General features: G+C 44.6%; 1 protein-coding gene across 1 annotated transcript in view; it reads right to left on the minus strand.

Annotated features, from left to right (window-relative positions):
• Positions 1-108: 108 nt before the first annotated feature.
• LOC147886451 (protein mago nashi homolog 2) overlaps positions 109-20,488 on the minus strand; it is a 29,604-nt gene continuing 9,224 nt past the window's right edge. Inside the window, exons 2-3 of the mRNA XM_087395508.1 lie at positions 684-860; positions 109-374 (exon numbers count right to left, since the gene is read on the minus strand). Of these exons, the coding sequence (XP_087251634.1) occupies positions 315-374; positions 684-860 (237 nt within the window). The 3' untranslated portion in view covers positions 109-314. The remainder of the gene's footprint in view (positions 375-683; positions 861-20,488) is intronic.

Here is a 20,488-nt window from a genome sequence, read left to right on the forward strand (position 1 = left end):
CAACAAAATGTTGTTTGCAGGATGAGCAATGTTTAAAACGTGATTTGAGTGACACACATCTCATTGGTATTGTATTTTTTGTTGTCCACAAAAGAAGAGGCTTGGAAGTACTATGAGAAAACAGTCCCTAGTTTTTTGTGATTTTTGCGATTTTTGTGACACGTCTCAGATTTCTCATAGTTCTCAATATGAAAACAGTCCCTGAGCTTGACTGTATCGTGACACCTTGCTGCAATCTATGCTGATACATTTCAGCTATGATCTCAAAACAAAACTATTCACGATAGGAAGTTGCAGTGAGAGAAGCTTCTTGTCTAGATTGGCTTTATTTTGAAGTGCAAGCCAATCAGAGAAAACACAAAACATTTCAAATCCTGTCCACAAGATATATCAAGAAAACAGGTTAAAGCCGAACAGAGCTATTCCTCAATCTTTTTAGTCCATTGTATATTAATATACTAATATGAACAGGAAAAAATGCACTACCATTACAAATGCGAACACCGGTAGGAACACACCAACACACTATTTGAGAAAGGCATAGCAACACACCCGTGTGAGCACATGCAATTCCACACACACACACACACACGAAAGCTATTCCACACACACACACACAAGAAAGCTCACCCAAAGCTCAAAAACATGAACACATGATGATTAAAAACATTAATCTCTTTCACCTGCACTAGATAATAAAAGATGCGAAGTCCCTCCGGATCTTTGCTGCTCTGGACATCAAGAAGAGAACCGATTTTTGATGTTGTGAAAGAAATGTGCTCATTTCCCATCACAATTTCAAGCTCTTGACGGCCCACTCTATCAGGCTCAGGCCAACTATTATCATCTTCCTTCATGATCTGTAAAATCAAAACAGTACAAAAAGCACAAAAGTTAATCTTATGATAGTTGCCCAGCTTTGAAACCATGTACTCATTGTATATGGAAGGGAATAGCTACTTTCAAACCATGTGCTAAAAACAACTCCATGGTGCATGGAAAGCAGTTGCTACTATGGCATCCACATTAACTTCCGCAGCACCCAGCAGTGCATACATACATGAGCCCTCACATGCACACATTTACACGCATGTCAAGCAGACATGCACACACACAAACACCCCTTCTGTTCCTCAATACAACAGTATGTTTGCATTTATTGGCCATTAATGTGTTTTCATATGTAATAAAGCATACAGCTTTTTTATGTAACCTGCTAATGTTCCACTATTTTACCACTGGGGTGACAACTTTGTAACTGTTGTATGAATCCCATTGACCATTCAACTTGCAGCCAAAATACTCTCTCTCTCTCTCTCTCTCTCTCTCAGCAGGTGTGCCCTCCCTAAGCAGGTGTACTAGATGATTTTTTTGTTGTCCCATAGGCCGGTTGGTCTCCTGTGGACATTACTAGGCTTTCTTTCTCTGCCCAAACAGGTTGACCAGGTTGAGCACCAGTAGCTACTATCACTGACTTTCTTTCTTGAAGACGCCAGCCCTGATTAGAGCCACTGTCAACCAACATCATATCCTCTATCCTCAGATGACCAGTGGATTTGGTCCCCAAACAGCATCCAAGGGTTCCGACACCCTAATGGGACAATTGACCGACTAGCCACTGATAGGGGACCCTCGCTTTGGCTCTTACGCTATGTGTACCCTTCGTGGTGTATTTCTCTATTTGTCATTCTCCTCTCAGACATCAGCCTTGCATATGGATGCCCGCTTTAGTGATTCCACCCATTAGCTTTTATAGTATTTGGTTTTCTTCTGACTCATAGACCGTTTGGTCTTTGGAGGAATTTACTTAACTTTATTTTTTCTTTTTCTTTCTTTCTCTCTCTCTCTTGCCCTCAAAAAGTTGGCAAAGCTGTGGATATGAAAATCAACCAATGGGCCCATCATCCCAAGGAGCCAATGAGCCAGCTGGTTTTCACACGGCACAATACCGTCAATCCATTGGTTCCCTTTCATCCAGCACGCATAGCAGGGACTACTAGCTACTATGACATCCCCACTGACATCATCAGTGCCAAACAGTGGGTGTAGACCATGGTATAAACATATGCTCTCACACAGACAAATCCACACACCCACACATACTTGAGCATCCATTTATACTAAGGTCTTCGTACTGAGTTTCTGTTGGCACTCCGGAGGTGAAGAGCAGACTCAGCTGTGACGAAGGCTAGCACTATAGAAGAAGGCTAATCAAATTGTAGTCCACAATCTCTTCATTCAAGCTGTAATTGCTTGTGAAGACTAAACGATTTCATTTTAGTTTATCCCGGATAAGCATCAAAGGGAAAAAGAAAATGCTAAGACAACTAGCTGATAGGGCAACGCACCACTTAAGATAGAATTATCACAATATCAGCAGGCTGCAACAAAATGTATTCAAGTCGCATGGCTTACCCCAAGAAATCGTGAGTGACCGCCTCAGGAGACATGTTGTACAGCCCAGATTGCATGTCCCAAAACAAGTTATCATCATCAACACAAGAATTTCCATCTGAATCTCTGCCAACATCCACGGAATCGTCAATAACCTCAATCCTCCATTGCTGGGGTATCCTGCTTAGGCTGGCAGTCACCACCACCATAGGATCACATGGAGTAGATCCACCAGGGTCATATGGAAGGAGGGATCCTCTTTGGACCCATGATCAGACTCAACATCTCCTTGGTAATCACCCTCACACTCATGGACTTTATTCTCTCTTGTAAGGTCATCTGGAATAGGATCTTCCTCAATCTATATGATCATGCTCAGTTTAGTGCGTACCCTCTATTGGGTCATTTCTAACAATCTCATGGCCTCCCTTAGAGTGCTTGGATTTTGGGCTGACACAGCAGCTGTTATACTTGGATCCAACTCATGAGTGAACCTGAGCAACCTGCTCCTATCATGGGCAAATAAAGATAGCTTCCAGAATCCAGAACCTTTTGATATAATTTTTTATTGAATCCTCTTGAGTTAGTTCATACCATTCACATACCAACTTATCTCTGGCAAAGGGAGATAGAAAGGTCTCAAACATTTGCTCTTTGAAATCCTCCTTAGTGTAGATAGGAGTGCCCTCTAGCTAGAGGTGCCTTCACCAAGTGTGGGCATAATCCTCTGAGTGGAGAACAGCCCCTACTTTGCTCACTCTTAGGATATAGAATAAAATAGTCCTCCATTTTGCTGAAACATTCCTCCAACGCATTAGCGGTACTTGTGTCATACTTGAACTTAGACAAAACAATCTTGTCTTTGGCATCCTCGTCTTGATGAGTGGGTCCCTTGGACTCCGCAGATTTAATTTTCTGGATATATTGATGGAAAGGCGCGACTGACCTGAGGTCCGCTGGTAGGGCCTTATACTCATTGAATCTCTGACATAACCATCCATCTCAGGGCTAGCACCCTTGGGCACATTGCTCCTTGGTTGCTCCCTGCTCCTATAGGCTGTTCCCCCATTAGAATGGTAGGCCTTCCTTGCTGATGACATGAAACTAAAAGGGTCTGCAATAGGTTCAGCACTAATGTCAGCATCAGAATCTGAGTCATCCTCTATGGCCTGCTCCATAAGCTCTTTCCCCTGGCTCCTTCTGAGCTGATCCAAGTTCCTGTTCATGGTAGCAAAAGAGTTATGTAGTCTCAAACCATTAGCCTTAATTGCCAGGGTCATTTCCTTAAGAGCCTGTAGTATAGGATCTAAATTTCCATTGTTAATCTGCTCCTGACCTTGAGGTACATGAGGTGCCCTCTATAATCTCCTGTCTACCACTGCCAGGGGTGTCAATAGCTTCAATGCCATCATCTAGGGTTCACCCACTGCCCATTCTTGTAGTGTGCATCATGACATCCCCCTCAGGGATGGGATCAACATCCCGCAATGGCTAATTTCTAGACTTTCTTGGAGGCTTAATGAATAGATGTGGAAGATAAGTACGAAGTACAACTAGGGCCCTTTTATAGGTATATGCCAGAAAAAAGTGCACCTATGCTTATGGGATAGCCAACTTAGGATGCCACGTGGCAACTTTAGGCTTCCCCACTTAAGGTAGTGTTGCTGCAGACTTAGCTCAAGTGTAAGGCTGAGACCTTGGCTGTCTTCTAGGGCAGCAAGGTGTTTGGATCTGGACAAAGAGTCTACATACACTCGAGGTGGAGCATGCGGGCTCGAGTCTAGAGATAGCCGACAGATAGTAGAAGTACCGCGCTCCGGTGGGACTTTGGATCTCTCTCTCTTTTGTTGTGTCCATAGTTTTGGACAGAAATACATTGTTTTGGTAGCTTCTATATCTGGGTGGTTCATTGTCTATTGATGAGTCTGCACATCTATTTGGTGTACATAAGTTAAAGAAGTTTGTGATTCCCAACCCCACACACACTGTGTGAGCTCTTGGGCTATTCTATCAGTCTTCCGCTATGCGTACCCTCTGTTGGTTGATTTCTAGCAAGACATTCTTATTCAAGTATTGATTATCATATCTTGCTATCTATTCCAGATCTAAGTGTGGTTGACATTTACATTGTATGTGTGCACATCCGGAGCAGGATCTAGTGTGATCTAGTGGGGTGATTCAATTTTCCCTTGTGTGTTCTTACATGGTACCAGAAGCTAAGACTCGAGCTAGAAGTACATGTTCAGATAGTCGCCTTCGCTCCCTCCCTCTCTCTCTCTCTTGAGATTCTGGAGTTTCATCCAACTTCATGTCATCCCTACATAGTTTTTCTCTAAGGAGCCCATTGCTTGAGCTGTTTTGAAGGCTGGTGTCTCTCTCTTGGGCCAGCTCTATGGGCTTTAGTTCATTGCTAAGATAGCCTTCTTCTAATGCGAAATCAAAGGAAGAGGACCAGCTTTCATGACTGTTTGACTTCTAACTGGCTGGTCTATTTCTTATGAAACTTATATCAGCACGAAGCTCTCTTCAAGGCACATCCTTTGGTCTTGTCTTTAAGCTAAGAAGTAAAATTATGGATCTTTGATCCTCCATTAATAAAATGCTTATATCCTTGGATTTCCAAATCGAAACTTGCATTGTTTGTGAAGAACCAACCTTCGAACCAACCTTCTCAAGAATGCAAATGTGTGCAATGCATGCAGAATTTGAATGCCAATTGGCCCTCCAACAGGGAAGCGTGTCCTTGTAAGAGTACTTATTTCTATTTTCGACCTACATGCAAGGTGTGTGAGAGATGGCGGATGAAATGCAAAGTGAATGAAGAATGCTACGTGAGATTCACAACGAAAGGGTGATACCCTTTCATCAATGTCCCTTGAGATCACTCAAGTTCCATCTTCTCATTTACACCTACCCTTAGCCTATGACTCATGCATCTACCATTCAATGCACCTTAATGCACCCTTCCGTTCCTATTGCCCCTAGGACCTAGATACGTGTGCACATTTTTAGCACTGCCTTCCAAGCAGAGCTATCGTTTCACTTTTCTTAAAAAAGTGTCCCACACCATTTTTCGCCACGTGGCCCCTTACTATTTTAGTTCTCTCTCTCTCTCTCTCTCTCTCTCTCTCTCTCTCTCTCTCACGGAGTTTGCAAATCATTCGAACTTTCCTATACACGGGCTTCCATCACAGGTGTTGCAAATTAATCATTCATTCATCTAGACAATTGTTTTTCTTTGACAGAACCAATTGAAGGCAGTGCTCACGAGTACTTGTACTCACTTGTTATTAAAAGAATAAGTATCCATGTCCAAATTTGATGCCATCTAAAAGTAGTGGCTCCAGCTCGACTAGTCCTATCTACTGAGATGATCCACCGCCATAACAAATCGATCGGTGTCCATCATAAATACAAATACATGTTACACCATTGGCGTATAACATATAATAATGTTTTAATGTCTACTAATCACGGATTGGTGATTTCTCTTGTCATGACACCTCCTCCTGCTTGAATGGACAAAAGTCCTCTTTTGGATCCTCTCTCGTCTCTTTCTCTTGCATACGCTTCTCTTTTACTTCTACATTTGCATTTCCTCTTCATAATCTACAAATAGTCTTCTCGTGGTAGTACACGATCTCTTCTGGATCAGAACTTAAATCCCATCTTCAAGTTCTGGTTCCTCTTAATGCTGAATATTCAAAATGCAGAAGTACCACTGCAGTGCCTCTTCAATATCTCTTCATACTTAGAACTCTCTTTTGAATACCAAGCTGTTGGAATCTCTTTATAGTAACCTGCTCAATAAGCTAAAACATATTCTGAACAAACTGGTCAGTATTCAAAAGATGTTCTCTCACCCCAAATGTGTTATTGAACTAGGTAGACCTTGGCCATAGTTGATTTTGCGATGGAGAACTACTTGGTCTATAGAAACTATAGACCTTTAATCTCTTGTTTCTTGTTTTTTTTTTCTATTTCAGCCCTTATCATCCTATAAGATGCTCTACATGTAGAAGAAGATTCTTTATTCTCTGTCCATACTCTACAATGAATATGCCTACTCTCTATTCAGTTCACACATCCATACACCAATGTCGGTTGAATGGATAGCATTTACTCGTGGTTCTATGTTCACCGTATAGTCCTGGGATGAGGAGGTAGAAGCCTCACCTTCCTGCTTGGATGCTTTGCCTTTCCCTTTTACAAAGTTGGTTTTGGCAATTTTGGCTAATAGAGTAGGACATTTATGCCATGGATACACTGGCTTATGTTTCTTACATCCGAAACATTTACCCTCCATAATTAGCTTATTCTTCTCATCGTCAATCATGAAAGGAAATGGTATCCATCCAGGACGTGATTGGCTGTTAACATTTTGTACAATAGCTTTCTCCTTTCCTTGGTTGAAGGGTTTACGAGGATTCAATTTCCTCTCAACAATCTCAGCCAATTTAGTGAGGTCTTTCAAGGTAGTTGGGTTGAACATTTCAACCTCATACCTCACTTTCGGGGTTAGGGCTGCTAAATACTTCTTCCTTCTTTCCTTCTATCATCCTTGCTCTTCTCAGGTAACTCTAAAGAGAGTTTCCAAAACCTAGCTGTAAATTCAACATTACTCTCGTTTTTAATTGCCTGAACCTTTCCCAACGGAAGCTCAATTCTTCTTCATGCCTCGGAGGCATGAAAGTGGGCTTAAGCTGCTCTACAAATTTGGACCATTGAAGAATAGGCTCTTTTCCTGTTTGTGCCACAGATGCAGTGTGGCAAGAGCAAGCTTCTCGTGGTCGGTCTTATCTTGATGGGCAAAATATAGCTCAAAATGGCGAATCCAATTGAGAATTTTATCTGCCTCTCTTGCTCCATCATATTTTGGGAACTCTATTCTCTCTCGGGGTTGGAATTTAGCTCTCTTTGAGAATCTTCATCGCCAAAATTCAGCACTCTCTTAGTCCCAAATTTTGTCATAATGGATTGTTCAATCATATGGCTAAGCTGAGAAACCAGCTTATCAACGGGAGACTCCTCTCTCCCTCTTGCACTTGGATTATAATCCATGTGTAGGGGATTTTGAGTTAAAGGCGTAAACTCAACACCTTGCTCTTGGATGGACTCGTTTCTCCCTTCATTTCTAAAGGAAAACTCCCTATCAAGAGATTCTTGAAGGAGAGACGAAGGCAATTCTATACGTGGGTTATCATACTCAATATGTGTGTAACTCTCATCTACATTATCCTCTTCAGGAGGAGGTGATGGTGTTCTCTCCCTATGTCCTTCTCGTAGTGGAGGAAAAAGGACAAGTTCACTATTAAATATCCCTTCTCCTTACATTCTTTCCTTTTAGTAATACAAGAGAGAAAATGACTCGCTGTAATTTCAGAAAAGGGGTTTATTTTACAGCAAAAGCCAAGTATTGTAGAGTTGGTGGTACTTATTCGACTCCCGCTTTGCTTGTATCGAAAAACCACTTCAAATGACCTCTTCTTCCTTCTCTTTTAGGCTTTTCTTCTTGTATTTCTGCTGTAAACTGGTGCACTCTGTTTGGGCTACTTATTTTGAGTGGACTGGAGCTCTAGATACCGTTATAGGGGATACTTGATGGGTGGATCACCCCCTTGAAATCTTATTCCAATCCGACTTTCCGTTGGAGAGAACGGGGGGGGTCTCTTTTCCTCACGGTTTAAGGGTTTTAAGGGTCTATTCACACGGGGGAGTCACCTGCTAGGACAGCCCCTTCCCCGTCCAAAGACCCCAAAAAAACAGAGAGAGCCCTTACCTCAAAGGCCCCAGAATTCAAAGGTTATGTTCCAAAAAAACCCTTCCCAAAAAGAGAAACAAGAGGGCGATCTACATGCACCCTTACACCGCAGCTTGCTTCTGCCGAAGTTTGCTGCCACCCTTCTGCAGAATTTGCTATCACCCTTCAGATTTCACGGTCTCGTGATTGAACCGTGCACTCATTGTGCAGCATCTCCAGAGCGCTGTGCATCTTCTGTCATGCCACGTGCATGCGCCTTCTCTCGCGCGAGCCTTCTTGCACATGCCCCGCCAATACAGACCCTTCTCTCGCGTTGCGCTTGCGACCTGTGACTTTCTCTCGCACACTTCCGCCCTCTGTCCCGCTGCACTCTTCCTCTTCTCCTACCATTCCTTTCGTGGATTGTCATTACTCTGATACCAAATGTGAAGAACCAACCTTCTCAAGAATGCAAATGTGTGCAATGCATGCAGAATTTGAATGTCGATTGGCCTCCAATGAGGAAGAGCGCCCTAGTGAGAGTACTTGTTTCTATTTTCGACCTACATGCAAAGTGTGTGAGAGTGAGAGGGAAGGAAGCAGGGAGAAGAGCAAAAAGAGGAAGAGAGTGAGAGAGAGTGAGACTCAAATGTGTGGGTGTGAAGTGATGAGCCACACCACAAACTCATTAGTTTTATTAGGATTAGGTTTTACCCTATGACTGTCTTAAGACAGTCATAGATGCCCTATCTTTAATAAAGGGGTGGCAATGTGTATTTACCCCAGAGAGGGAAGGAAGCAAGGAGAAGAGCAAAAAGAGGAAGAGAGTGAGAGAGAGTGAGACTCAAATGTGTGGGTGTGAAGTGATGACTCACACCACAAACTCATTAGTTTTATTAGGATTAGGTTTTACCCTATGACTGTCTTAAGACAGTCATAGATGTCCTATCTTTAATAAAGGGGTGGCAATGTGCCTTTACCCCAACAACCTCCCACCTAAAGGCCAATGTGCCTAAAGGGGAGAAAAGAATAAAAATTACAGCAATATACAGTTACTGTATACAAGACCATAAAATAAGAATGGTCTTAATCCTGATCCCATGATGTGGCGGCAATGCGCAAACCGCTCTGTAGGCAAGCTCTTAGTGAGCAAATCTGCAGGATTATCATCAGTGTGCACTTTCACAAGCTCGAGTCGCTTGTCTTCCAGTACCTCCCTGATGAAATGATATTTCACATCAATGTGCTTGGTCTTTTGATGAAAGACCGGATTCTTTGCCAACATGATAGCACTCTGACTATCACAATGCAAAACTGGCATATCTCCTGTAATGCCCAAATCTCCCACCAGCCGAGTAAGCCATATTGCTTCCTTGCAAGCCTCAGTGGCTGCAACATATTCAGCTTCAGTGGTTGACAGTGCAATGCATTTCTGCAACCGAGACACCCATGATATAGCACCTCCTGCAAATGTGAAAATATAACCGGTAGTAGACTTCCGGTTATCTACATTCCCTGCATAGTCTGAATCTGTAAAACCATGCACCAATGCATCTTGCCTACCATAGCATATGCACAAGTCTTTGGTACCCTTGAGATACCTCAAGACACCTTTCACTGCTTCCCAGTGCCTCTTGCCTGGATTTGCCATGTACCTGCTGATGACTCGCACCGCAAAAGCAATATCCGGACGAGTGGCAACCATGGCATACATCAAAGAACCAACTGCAGATGCATACGGAACCTTGGCCATTTCAGCCTTATCATCGTCTGATCTGGGGCTGTCCTTACTGCTGAGTTTTAAATGTGGAGGCAACGGGGTGCTAATAGACTTCCCCCCCTCCATTTTAAACCGCTGCAGTACTTTGTCAATGTACTCCTTCTGTGACAGAAACAAAAGTCCCTTGGACCGGTCACGAGTAATCCGCATGCCAAGAATATGATTTGCATCACCCAAGTCTTTCATGTCAAAAGACTTATGCAGTTGTTTCTTCAAAGCACTAATCTCATGCTGAGATTTACTGGCAATAAGCATGTCATCCACATATAGAATGAGTAGCATCAAACTGCCATCCTTTGCCCGTTTGGTGTACAAGCAATGATCTGTCTCACACCTGTGATACCCTTGGGACTGCATGAAGGCATCAAACTTCTTGTACCATTCTCTTGGCGCCTGCTTGAGTCCATACAAGCTCCTCTTGAGCTTACACACAAGCTGCTCTTTCCCTTTAACAACATATCCCTCTGGCTGACTCATATAGATCTCATCATGGAGATCTCCGTGAAGAAAAGCTGTCTTCCATCTGACATAAATCCATGTCGTCATGAGCAACAAGAGCTAACACTGCTCTCAAAGTAGTCATCTTGACTACAGGGGAAAAGATCTCATCAAAGTCAATGCCCTTCTCCTGCTTAAATCCTTTGGCAACCAATCTGGCCTTATACCTCGGTAAAGCATTTGAATCCACTTTGACTTTGTAAACCCACTTGCATGGCAAAACCTTTCTGCCTGCAGGTAGCTGCACCAAGTCCCATGTATCATTTTGAAGTAGGGAGTCCATTTCTGACTGCATGGCTTTCTCCCACTTCTTTTTCTCTGTTCTTCCCATAGCTTCCTTGAAGCTAGAAGGCTCACCACAATCTGTCAGCATGATAAAATCAGCCACATTATTGGCTCCTGGAACAAACCTGGCAGGAGGCCGTTGTACACGGGTGCTGCTCCTGACACAATGTTCCGGATTAGGCTGCTGTCCAGCCTGTTCGTCATGCATGACGGGTGGCTGTACCACCATATCTGGCTGTTCTACAGCCCCATTTGCTGGCATATTCAGTGGTGCATCATTGGCGAAATTATTTGGCTGATTTTCAGCCTGTATACCCTCTTGAACAGGGTTATCTGCAGCAGCCTGCTGCTGCATATAAATGGGCATTCTTTGCTGTCCAACATCATCATAAATAACCCTCCTGTATTCCACAGGTTGCACGGGTTCCTTGTGTACACTATCCTCTTTAAAGATGACATCATTGCTGCGTATAATCTTCCGTTTAGCGGGATCCCATAACCTGTACCCCATTTCACCTTCGTCACCATAACCCATAAAGATGCATCTGATAGACTTTGGATCCAGTTTGGTGCGCAGTTCTTTGCGTACACGAGCAAAGCACTCGCAGCCAAATACACATAAGTGCTGTTGGGGTAAAGGCACATTGCCACCCCTTTATTAAAGATAGGACAATTATGACTGTCTTAAGACAGTCATAGGGTAAAACCTAATCCTAATAAAACTAATGAGTTTGTGGTGTGGCTCATCACTTCACACCCGCACATTTGAGTCTCTCTCTCTCTCTCACACTCTCTTCCCCTTTTGCTCTTCTCCCTACTTCCTTCCCTCTCAACTGGTATCAGAGCCTTACTTCCTCTCTACCCCTGCCTACCTCTTCCTCTACCCCCTCGGGACTCGTGCCCTCAGGCAGCGTGGCGGAGCTTGGCATTGCGCAGGCAGCACGGGCTGCAGCGGGGCAGTGAGGGCGCGTCGCGGCGCAGCGGGACAGCAGAGGCGGCGCGCAAGTGTACGGACGTACGTCGTCCGTACATCCGTACGGATAGGAGTCGCCCGTACAGCCCTCGCGGGCTACAGCAGATCTGCGGGCAGCAAGGCGGCGCGCACGTGTGGACGCCGGTAGCGTGAGCTCAGAGGCAGTGCGGGCTGCAGCAGCAGCGCATCGCGCAGGCGCACGTGTGGGCGCAGGCAGCACGCCTTTTCGCGCGCCGTACAAAACAGTACGGACGTACGGCCGTCCGTACTGCCGTACCTACAGGGAACTGCATCAGGGAAGAACTTTTCGAAAAAAATTCTTTTTTCTCTCTTCTGGGATTCCGTACCCTGCACACGTACACAGGTACAGCAGGTACATTGCTGCTAGTACAGAAAGTACAGCAGATATTGGGATTTATGCATCTGACAAAGTATATATGCTTCTATTGGGTTTGAATCTCAGTTTACGGGTGAGCAGATCATAGGGCTTTTGCTCAGCAGTTGATGCTTTGTATGCCTTGAGGTAGTGTGGTGTCAGAGTGCACACATTCGTCTTGATTTCCGCAATGTGGAGGTGACATTTTCTTGCAGGTCACATTTCTTGTGCAACACTCAGAGAACCTCAGTTGAGCCATGCTTGGCCAGGGCGCATCGAGTTTACTCGGTCCCTAACTGTCCATCGTTGACAGTGCTCAAAAGGTTCCTCATTGAGTGTTTGTACGTTGGGATCTGTGTATGTCATTTCTACACAGGGCAGTATATGCATTACACTGTTGGTTGATTTTGTCAGAGAGATGTTCACATTGCATGCTACCTCAGTGTTGAGGTGTTCTTCACTTGGTTCAGGTGTCAGATCAAGGGGCTTTTGCCCAGATTTTGTTTGAGAGCACTTGGGTTACCGACAGAGATCTTCAGATGCATATCATCCCCTTGGCAGAAGGGTGATTGCTTGGGATTTATCCCATTTTCTGTTGCAGGTTTTGTGACAGGCTGAAGTGTCAGATTTTTTTTTTTGGTGTATGCCAAGTGGTTTATGCATATTAAATCAGTGCAATACCTCATTTGAGGTGGGAGGAGTGATCAGGACAGCAGTGTTTGTGCTTTGTCAGCTGATGATGCACTGTTAAAGCACTTGTGGAGCAGCTGCAGCATTCTGAATTACTGTTTTTATGCCTATTTGAGCACGGTACAGTGTGTCAGAAGGTACAGTAACTGGGGGGAATTTTCTGTTTTGCTGCAGATTTTCTGACAGTAAAAAACAGCACTATTGTAAGTGCTCCTGGCTCTTGATAGAGCAGGTTTTTTCTGAGAAATCAGAATTTTATTCAGTCTTTCTTGACTTACAGGGAGTCAGGTACTTTCCTTATCTGATATGGCATCAGGGGGAAGTGAATCATCAATTCTGAACATAAAGAAATTGGAAGGGGCACACAATTATGCATTATGGGCAGAACAGTGTTTGAATGTACTTCTGTTAAAGAAGATTTCTAAGCCCATAAGGGTGAAGGGTGTCAAGCCATCTGACATGACAAATGTAACACCGTTTCTTCTTCTCCTCTGTTCTCCCCTGCCTAATCACGGGAGTAGCACCTTCATATTCCTCCCAGCCAACTCTGCCAAGACTGCTAAGCAAGAGAGAGACGGAGCTGTACAAAAATCACGTAAAAATCCACATCCTTATCTTCTCTCACTAGCCTTGACAGACCCCAAATCCCTAGATAGATCTAGATGCCACATGTCATCCATATAGGGCCTTCCTAATGCAACATTTCACCCCTCTCTTGGGATGCATTTAATTCCTTGCCCCTAGGCACAATCTTTGCACTAGGCCCTTGGTCTCAGATCTATCTAGTCTGGTGCTATCAGCCCTCACCTAGGACCTTGACATTAATCCCTCCCGATCATTTACATAAAGCGCAAACACACATATTACAAAGATAGATCCTATAAGGGAAATGTCGACTGATTCTTCCGAGGTCATGCTACCTCGGCTAGAGCGTAACATTCCTTCCCTCTTCAGACATCAGCATCCTCGATGATAAAGTCTGGGAACACTCTCCGCAACTGATATACGGATTCCCAAGTAGCTTCGGATAGAGGCTGACCATGCCATGCAACCAACACCGTGGGTATCTTCCGATTTCGTATTTGCATTGTTCCTCGGTCCAGGATTCTTGTTGGTTTGCGCCTTGCAATATCCTCTATCTCCTGAAACAAAACCACACCTTCGATTAGTGAGTCACCAGTATGTAAAAATTTCTTTAAACGTGAAACATGAAAAACCGGGTGCACCTTACACCCCTGTGGCAATTCTAATTTATAGGCCACACTGCCTATTCTTTTCAGAATTAACCACGGCCCACAGTATCGAGGTGATAACTTAGCACACTCTCCTGAAGTCAACGACTTCGAGTGCGAAGGAATTCTGAGAAAAACTTTTTCTCCTTCTTCAAATACTCTTATAGACCGATTTTCATCCACATACACCTTGGCTCTATCCATAGCCTGGCGGATGTTAGCTCTCGCAAGTGCTAGCATCTCCCGCATCTGAACTACAAAGTTCGCGGCACTAGGCACTTTCTGAGGTACTCCAACTATAGTCGGATTGGCTGGTCTATAACCATAGTTCAGTTCAAACGGACTGAACCCAGTAGATGAATGTTTTCTATCATTGTAGGCAAACTCCAACAATGGCAACCACTTGTCCCATGTATGTTGCCTCAATGACACATATGCCCTCAGCATATCCTCTAAAGTCTGGTTGACTCTCTCCGTCTGACCATCCGTCTCAGGATGATCCCCACTACTCATTCCCAACTCAGTCCTTAGTGTCTCAAATACCGCTGTCCAAAAGTGACCGGTAAACCTGACATCTCTGTCTGACACTATGGATCTAGGCAATCCATGCAGACGAAATATATGTCTAATAAACAAATCCGCTACTTGCGGGGCACTAATAGACTCTCTAGTCGGAATGAAGTGAGCCATCTTGGTTAGACGATCAACCACCACAAGGATAGAATTATACCCTCCTTGTGTTGCAGGTAACCCTACAATAAAGTCCATGGAAATGCTCTCCCACTTACTTAGTGGTATTTCCAAGGGCTGTAAAAGTCCGGGTGGCTTCACCCGCTCGGCCTTACTTACTTGACACGAGAAACACCGTGTCACATATTCATGAATATGCTTTTTCATCTTTGGCCAAAAGAAATCTCGCTTCACGAGATCATATGTCTTCTCGACACCTGGATGTCCCGCACACGGGCTATCATGGCATTGTCGAATGACTCTCTGCCTGAGATCATTCTGACCAGGTACTACAACCTTGCCATTTCTAACTAGCATACCATCCCTTATGGTATATCTTGCATAAGTTTGGCCCTTTCTGGATGCCAGGTCATCCTTTTCATTTTCCCCGGGTTTTAACACATGAGCTTTAGGCCATAAGCTCTGGACAAACTCGTCCACCTTCTGAGTTTCTCTGATCTCGGTCATTAGAGCGCTCTCTAATACCGTGAAACTCAGATTGTGCATAATGCGAGACAACGCATCAGCAACCTTATTGTCTTTTCCTCTTCGGTACCGAATCGTTAAATTAAACTCCTGCATGAGCTCTGCCCACCTAGCTTGGCGGCCCCTCAAGTCAGGTTGTTTACAAAAATGTTTCAGAGTATCATGATCTACATCCACATAAAACTCTGAACCATACAGATAATGCCTCCATGTTTTCAAAGCATGGATAACTGCATACAACTCCAATTCATGAGTTGGCCAATTCCTTTGAGAGGGAGAAAGCTTCTTGCTTTCAAAGGCTACTGGCCTTCCCTCTTGAAGGAGGACTGCTCCTACCGCAATGCCACTTGCATCGGTTTCTAGGAACAACGGTTTCTGGGGATCAACTATTTTTAACACCGGTCCTGAGACCACAGCTTGTTTTATGGTGTTAAAACTTTCCTGTTGATTCTGTCCCCAAATAAAAGGTACTTTATCTGAGGTCAGATCAGTCAATGGCGATACTATTTCGGAATATCCTTTGATATGCCTTCTATAAAACTGGACGAATCCCAAGAATGATCGCAACGCGGTCAGACTCTGAGGGATTGGCCAAGTTAGTATCGCAGCCACTTTCTTCGGATCCATTTCTACCCCCTGTGGAGTAATTATGAACCCTAGATACTCAAGCCTAACCATACACAGTATAGTTTTCTTTTTATTCACATAAAGACTGGCTTTCCTCAAAGTACTGAACACTATCCTTAAGTGTTCACGATGCTCAGTAATACTTTTACTGAATATCAAGATATCGTCAATAAAATGTACTACGAACTTTCCGATATACGGACGTAGTAAATCGTTCATAAGCATGACGAAGGTCGCTGGAGCATTGGTAAGTCCGAAGGGCATCACCAAAAACTCATAATGACCAAACCTGCTTCTAAAAGCGGTTTTATGCACATCCTCGGCTCTAATCCGGATCTGATGATAGCCGCACTTAAGATCTATCTTGCTGAAAATCACGGCTCCATGTAATGCATCTAGCAAATCATCAATCCGAGCCATCGGATACCTGTGCTTAACAGTGATATTATTCAATGCTCTGTAATCTATACAGAGGCGAAACGTATCATCCTTTTTCCTCTTTAATATCACTGGTGAAGCAAAAGGTGAGAAACTTGGTTGAATCTGCCCCAACTTGAGGTATTCTTCCAGTTGCCTACGCACCTCCGCTTCTTCAGTAAAACTCATTCTATAGGGAGGTCTATTTACAGGTTCTGCCCCCGGGATCAGTTCAATCTTATGCTGAACTTTCCGCTCTGGAGGTAACCCATAAGGTAGTTCATCCCTAAAGCATTCAGAGAACTCCTCTGTTATAACATTAGCCAGCTTGGCCATCTCATCACTTTGCGTAACATCAGTGCTAGTCGAAGAATCATTCACCGACTCTACCGATGCGGTGCAAAGGTATAAAAACTCTACTTGAGCCTTTCTGATTTCCATTACGGAAACCAACGGTCCCTGAGGTATATCTTTTCCACCTCGCAAGACATAAAGCACATCATTCATCTTGAATTGATATACGTGCTTTTTCCAATCAATGGCTGGATTCTTCCTAGAATGCCACGCCATTCCCAGGGCTATATCCGCATGAGCAAGCTTGGTTATTTCAAAATCAAGCTTCTCAGTATAGTCCTGAATCTGAAGCTCCAACTGGGTAACCCTTTGGTCCCATACTTCAGTTGAACTTCCATCAGCCATCCTGACTGTATACGCATAGTCAGATGGACTTGTCTTTAATTTCAGCCTCTTCACGAGCTTGGAGTTAATCACATTGTGAGTTGACGCTGAGTCAAACAACACAATGACATCATGACTGGCCACTTGCCCTTTCATTTTGATTAACTCCGTATCATTGAAGGCTGTATACCCCGTTGCTGCGGGCTTAGATAGGATGTTATCAGGTGCACTCGTCACTAACTTAGTAACAGACACACAGAACAAACAAGGTACTAACCTCTGAGAAGATCCCGCTAGCTGAATCTGCATCTCTTCCGCTCTGGGACTTCCCTGCATCTCCACGTCGCACTCTGAGATCACCATCTCAGCCATCCGACGATCTTTATTACGTGGACAATCTCTCCACTGATGAGGTTGAAGGCAACCAAAGCATAAGCCTTCTCTCCTCGCTTTTTCCCTTTGTTCCGGGTTCAAGGGAGACTTAGACCAAGCCCGGGCTGCCATTGGAGTTACTTTTCTCTTCACTCCAATGGTGGTACTTGGTTTAGGAGTTTCAGCCGGCCTCGCCTGCTTGGCTTGACCACTCGGCTGCGAACCACTCCCTCTACTAGTCCACTTCTTCTTAAACCCAGATTTCTTCGGATACCCATACTGGGTTCCGACCTGTGCAAACCCACTTGGCTTGCTGCCCTTGGCATCCTCGTAGTTCAAGGCTATAGCTATTGCATCATCTAGCGTGTTTGCGTACTTAGCCCGAACTTCCGTTTTTATTCGATCATTCAATCCAAATATGAAATCTTTCACTTGGATTGATTGAGGCAGGGGTTCGTCAACCTTCATTACACTCTCTCGAAACTTATCAGTGTATTCTGCCACTGATAAATTTCTCTGACGCAGGTTCCTATATTGATCCCAAGCTCGGGATGCCTCGTCAGGAGGTAAGAAGTGTTTCCTGAACTCTCTTTTAAACCCCTCCCAGGTAGTGGATGCTATACCGTCTTTTTGTTGTTTAATCCACCACCGATCCGCAGCCTCACTAAACATATGGGTGGCCTCGCGGATCTTTTTGATGTCATTTCTGATCTCACAAATGGCGAACGCCTCGTCCCATTTGTGTAGCCAGGTCTCAATGACATCGGAGCTACGGTCGTTCATCCGACCAGAATACTTTTCCGGTCTGTAATTAGCAATATTTGGCACTTTAGCCTTCCTAGGCTCGACCGTATGGACACTAGACTCCGGTTCCATTGGAGCCTTTCCCTTCTCCTCTCGAGAAGGTCTGGCAGACATACTCTGTAGTACTCTCCTAAGTTCGGACTGCCCTGCATTGGCTTGTAACTGCTGTGCTAACAACTGTTGCAAGGCATCTTCCAGCAATGCAATCCTGCCAGATAACGTATGAGCTACTGGGCGCGATCCCTGCTGGGTCGGCCGGACTCCTGATTCACCAGGGTCCCTCCTGGAAGCCCCTTCTTCTGCTTCCATTTAGTTCAATAGGTGTTTTGTTTTGGGGGTTTTTTTTTTTTTTTTTTTTTTAAAAACACCCTTAGAACACTGTAATCACAAACTGACACTCTGAACACAATTCCCTATACTAGGGAATTCCTGCAATCCCACCTTCACACCGATCACGTATTTAATACAGGCATGTATCACATATGGCGCTTTTCCCTGTACTAGGGAAATTCCTGCAATCTAATTCTAACTGAAACACACAGGCATAAGCTGTTCAAGCATAATTTGTTCTTGCTATACCAATCGCTAACCATAAAAGTCTAACTGCTTCTGACAAAACAGGGATTAAGGAAAACCAAAAGGGAAAATAGATAAAAGGCTCCCTGGAATTCGAATCCTGCTGCTTGCAGCCTGCACGTACGGCCTGCTATCAGCTCTCGTAAATCATCCGTACTCTGACTGTATACGCGCCAGAGAAGCAGTCGACTGCTGTTACCAACAGCTCTCCACGGGTTTCCCTATGCACCGATTAGCCTCCCGCAAGGTCACCTCAACAACTAACGATGCCTTCTACCAACGACCTTCGTCAACGAACCTCCGTCAGGTCCGATCAACTCTCCACATACTGTTCGGTGGTCGAAGACCTTCGTCAACGAACCTCCGCCAGGTCCGATCAACTCTCCACGTACTGTTCGGTGGTCGAAGACCTTCGTCAACGAACCTCCGTCAGGTCCGGTGATACCAACTGTTTCCGTCGATGACGATCTCCACCCTAGACTAGGACCTGCGCTACCGATCTACTCTCCAGCCAACCCCTCGAACTGCCTTCGTCAAAAGGGTGCTGCACATCGACGTCACGATCGACGCGTTCCGTAAATCCACCACCTACGGGACCCCAGTCTGAAATCTATTCATTCGTCGATTCATAGGGCCCCACGTCCAGCCCATCGACATGCGCTGCCCACAGGTCTACGCTCCACTCCTTTCCCCTACAGCCTAAGCTCTGATACCAACTGTAACACCGTTTCTTCTTCTCCTCTGTTCTCCCCTGCCTAATCACGGGAGTAGCACCTTCATATTCCTCCCAGCCAACTCTGCCAAGACTGCTAAGCAAGAGAGAGACGGAGCTGTACAAAAATCACGTAAAAATCCACATCCTTATCTTCTCTCACTAGCCTTGACAGACCCCAAATCCCTAGATAGATCTAGATGCCACATGTCATCCATATAGGGCCTTCCTAATGCAACATTTCACCCCTCTCTTGGGATGCATTTAATTCCTTGCCCCTAGGCACAATCTTTGCACTAGGCCCTTGGTCTCAGATCTATCTAGTCTGGTGCTATCAGCCCTCACCTAGGACCTTGACATTAATCCCTCCCGATCATTTACATAAAGCGCAAACACACATATTACAAAGATAGATCCTATAAGGGAAATGTCGACTGATTCTTCCGAGGTCATGCTACCTCGGCTAGAGCGTAACAACAAATGATGACTGGGAAGAGCTTGATTTGTCCGCAAGGGCAGCTATCATGCTCACTATTTCTGATACTCTTGTGTTCAATGTTCAGGCTGAAAAGACCTCTTATGGCCTATGGCAGAGGCTAGAAGAGTTGTATGCCCAAAAGAGCTCAGCCAGTAAGGTTTATTGGTTGAAGAAGCTGGTTGATCTTCGCATGAAGGAAGGTACAGCTATGACCTCACACTTGAGTGAGTTCAATGCCATCTTTACACAGCTTATTGCACAGGGATTGAACCTTGATGAGGAGTTCAAGGCTACTTTCTTGTTGTGTACCCTCCCTGAGAGTTGGGACACTTTCAAGACCACCCTGTCAAATTCGAATGTCACTCTTATGTATGCTGATGTAGAGAGCTCTCTCCTTATGGAGGAGATGAGCAGGAAGAATAATGCGAGCAGCAAGTCTTCAAATGCCTTGCAGGTACAGGATAGAGGCAGGACTCAGCAGAAGGGGAGATCTGCTAGTAAGTCCAAATCCCGCAGTCAGTCCCGTGGCAAAAAGGATATTGAATGCTTTTATTGTGGCAAGAAGGGACATGTGAAGTCTAAGTGCTTCAAGTTCATACGGGATCAGAAAGCCAAGAAGGCTGAAACAAAGGATGCAAATA

The sequence above is a fragment of the Dipteris shenzhenensis genome, chromosome 24 (genome assembly GCF_047967505.1).
Source record: "Dipteris shenzhenensis isolate YYH24624 ecotype China chromosome 24, Dip_SZ_1.0, whole genome shotgun sequence".
NCBI classification, from domain to species: Eukaryota; Viridiplantae; Streptophyta; class Polypodiopsida; order Gleicheniales; family Dipteridaceae; genus Dipteris; species Dipteris shenzhenensis.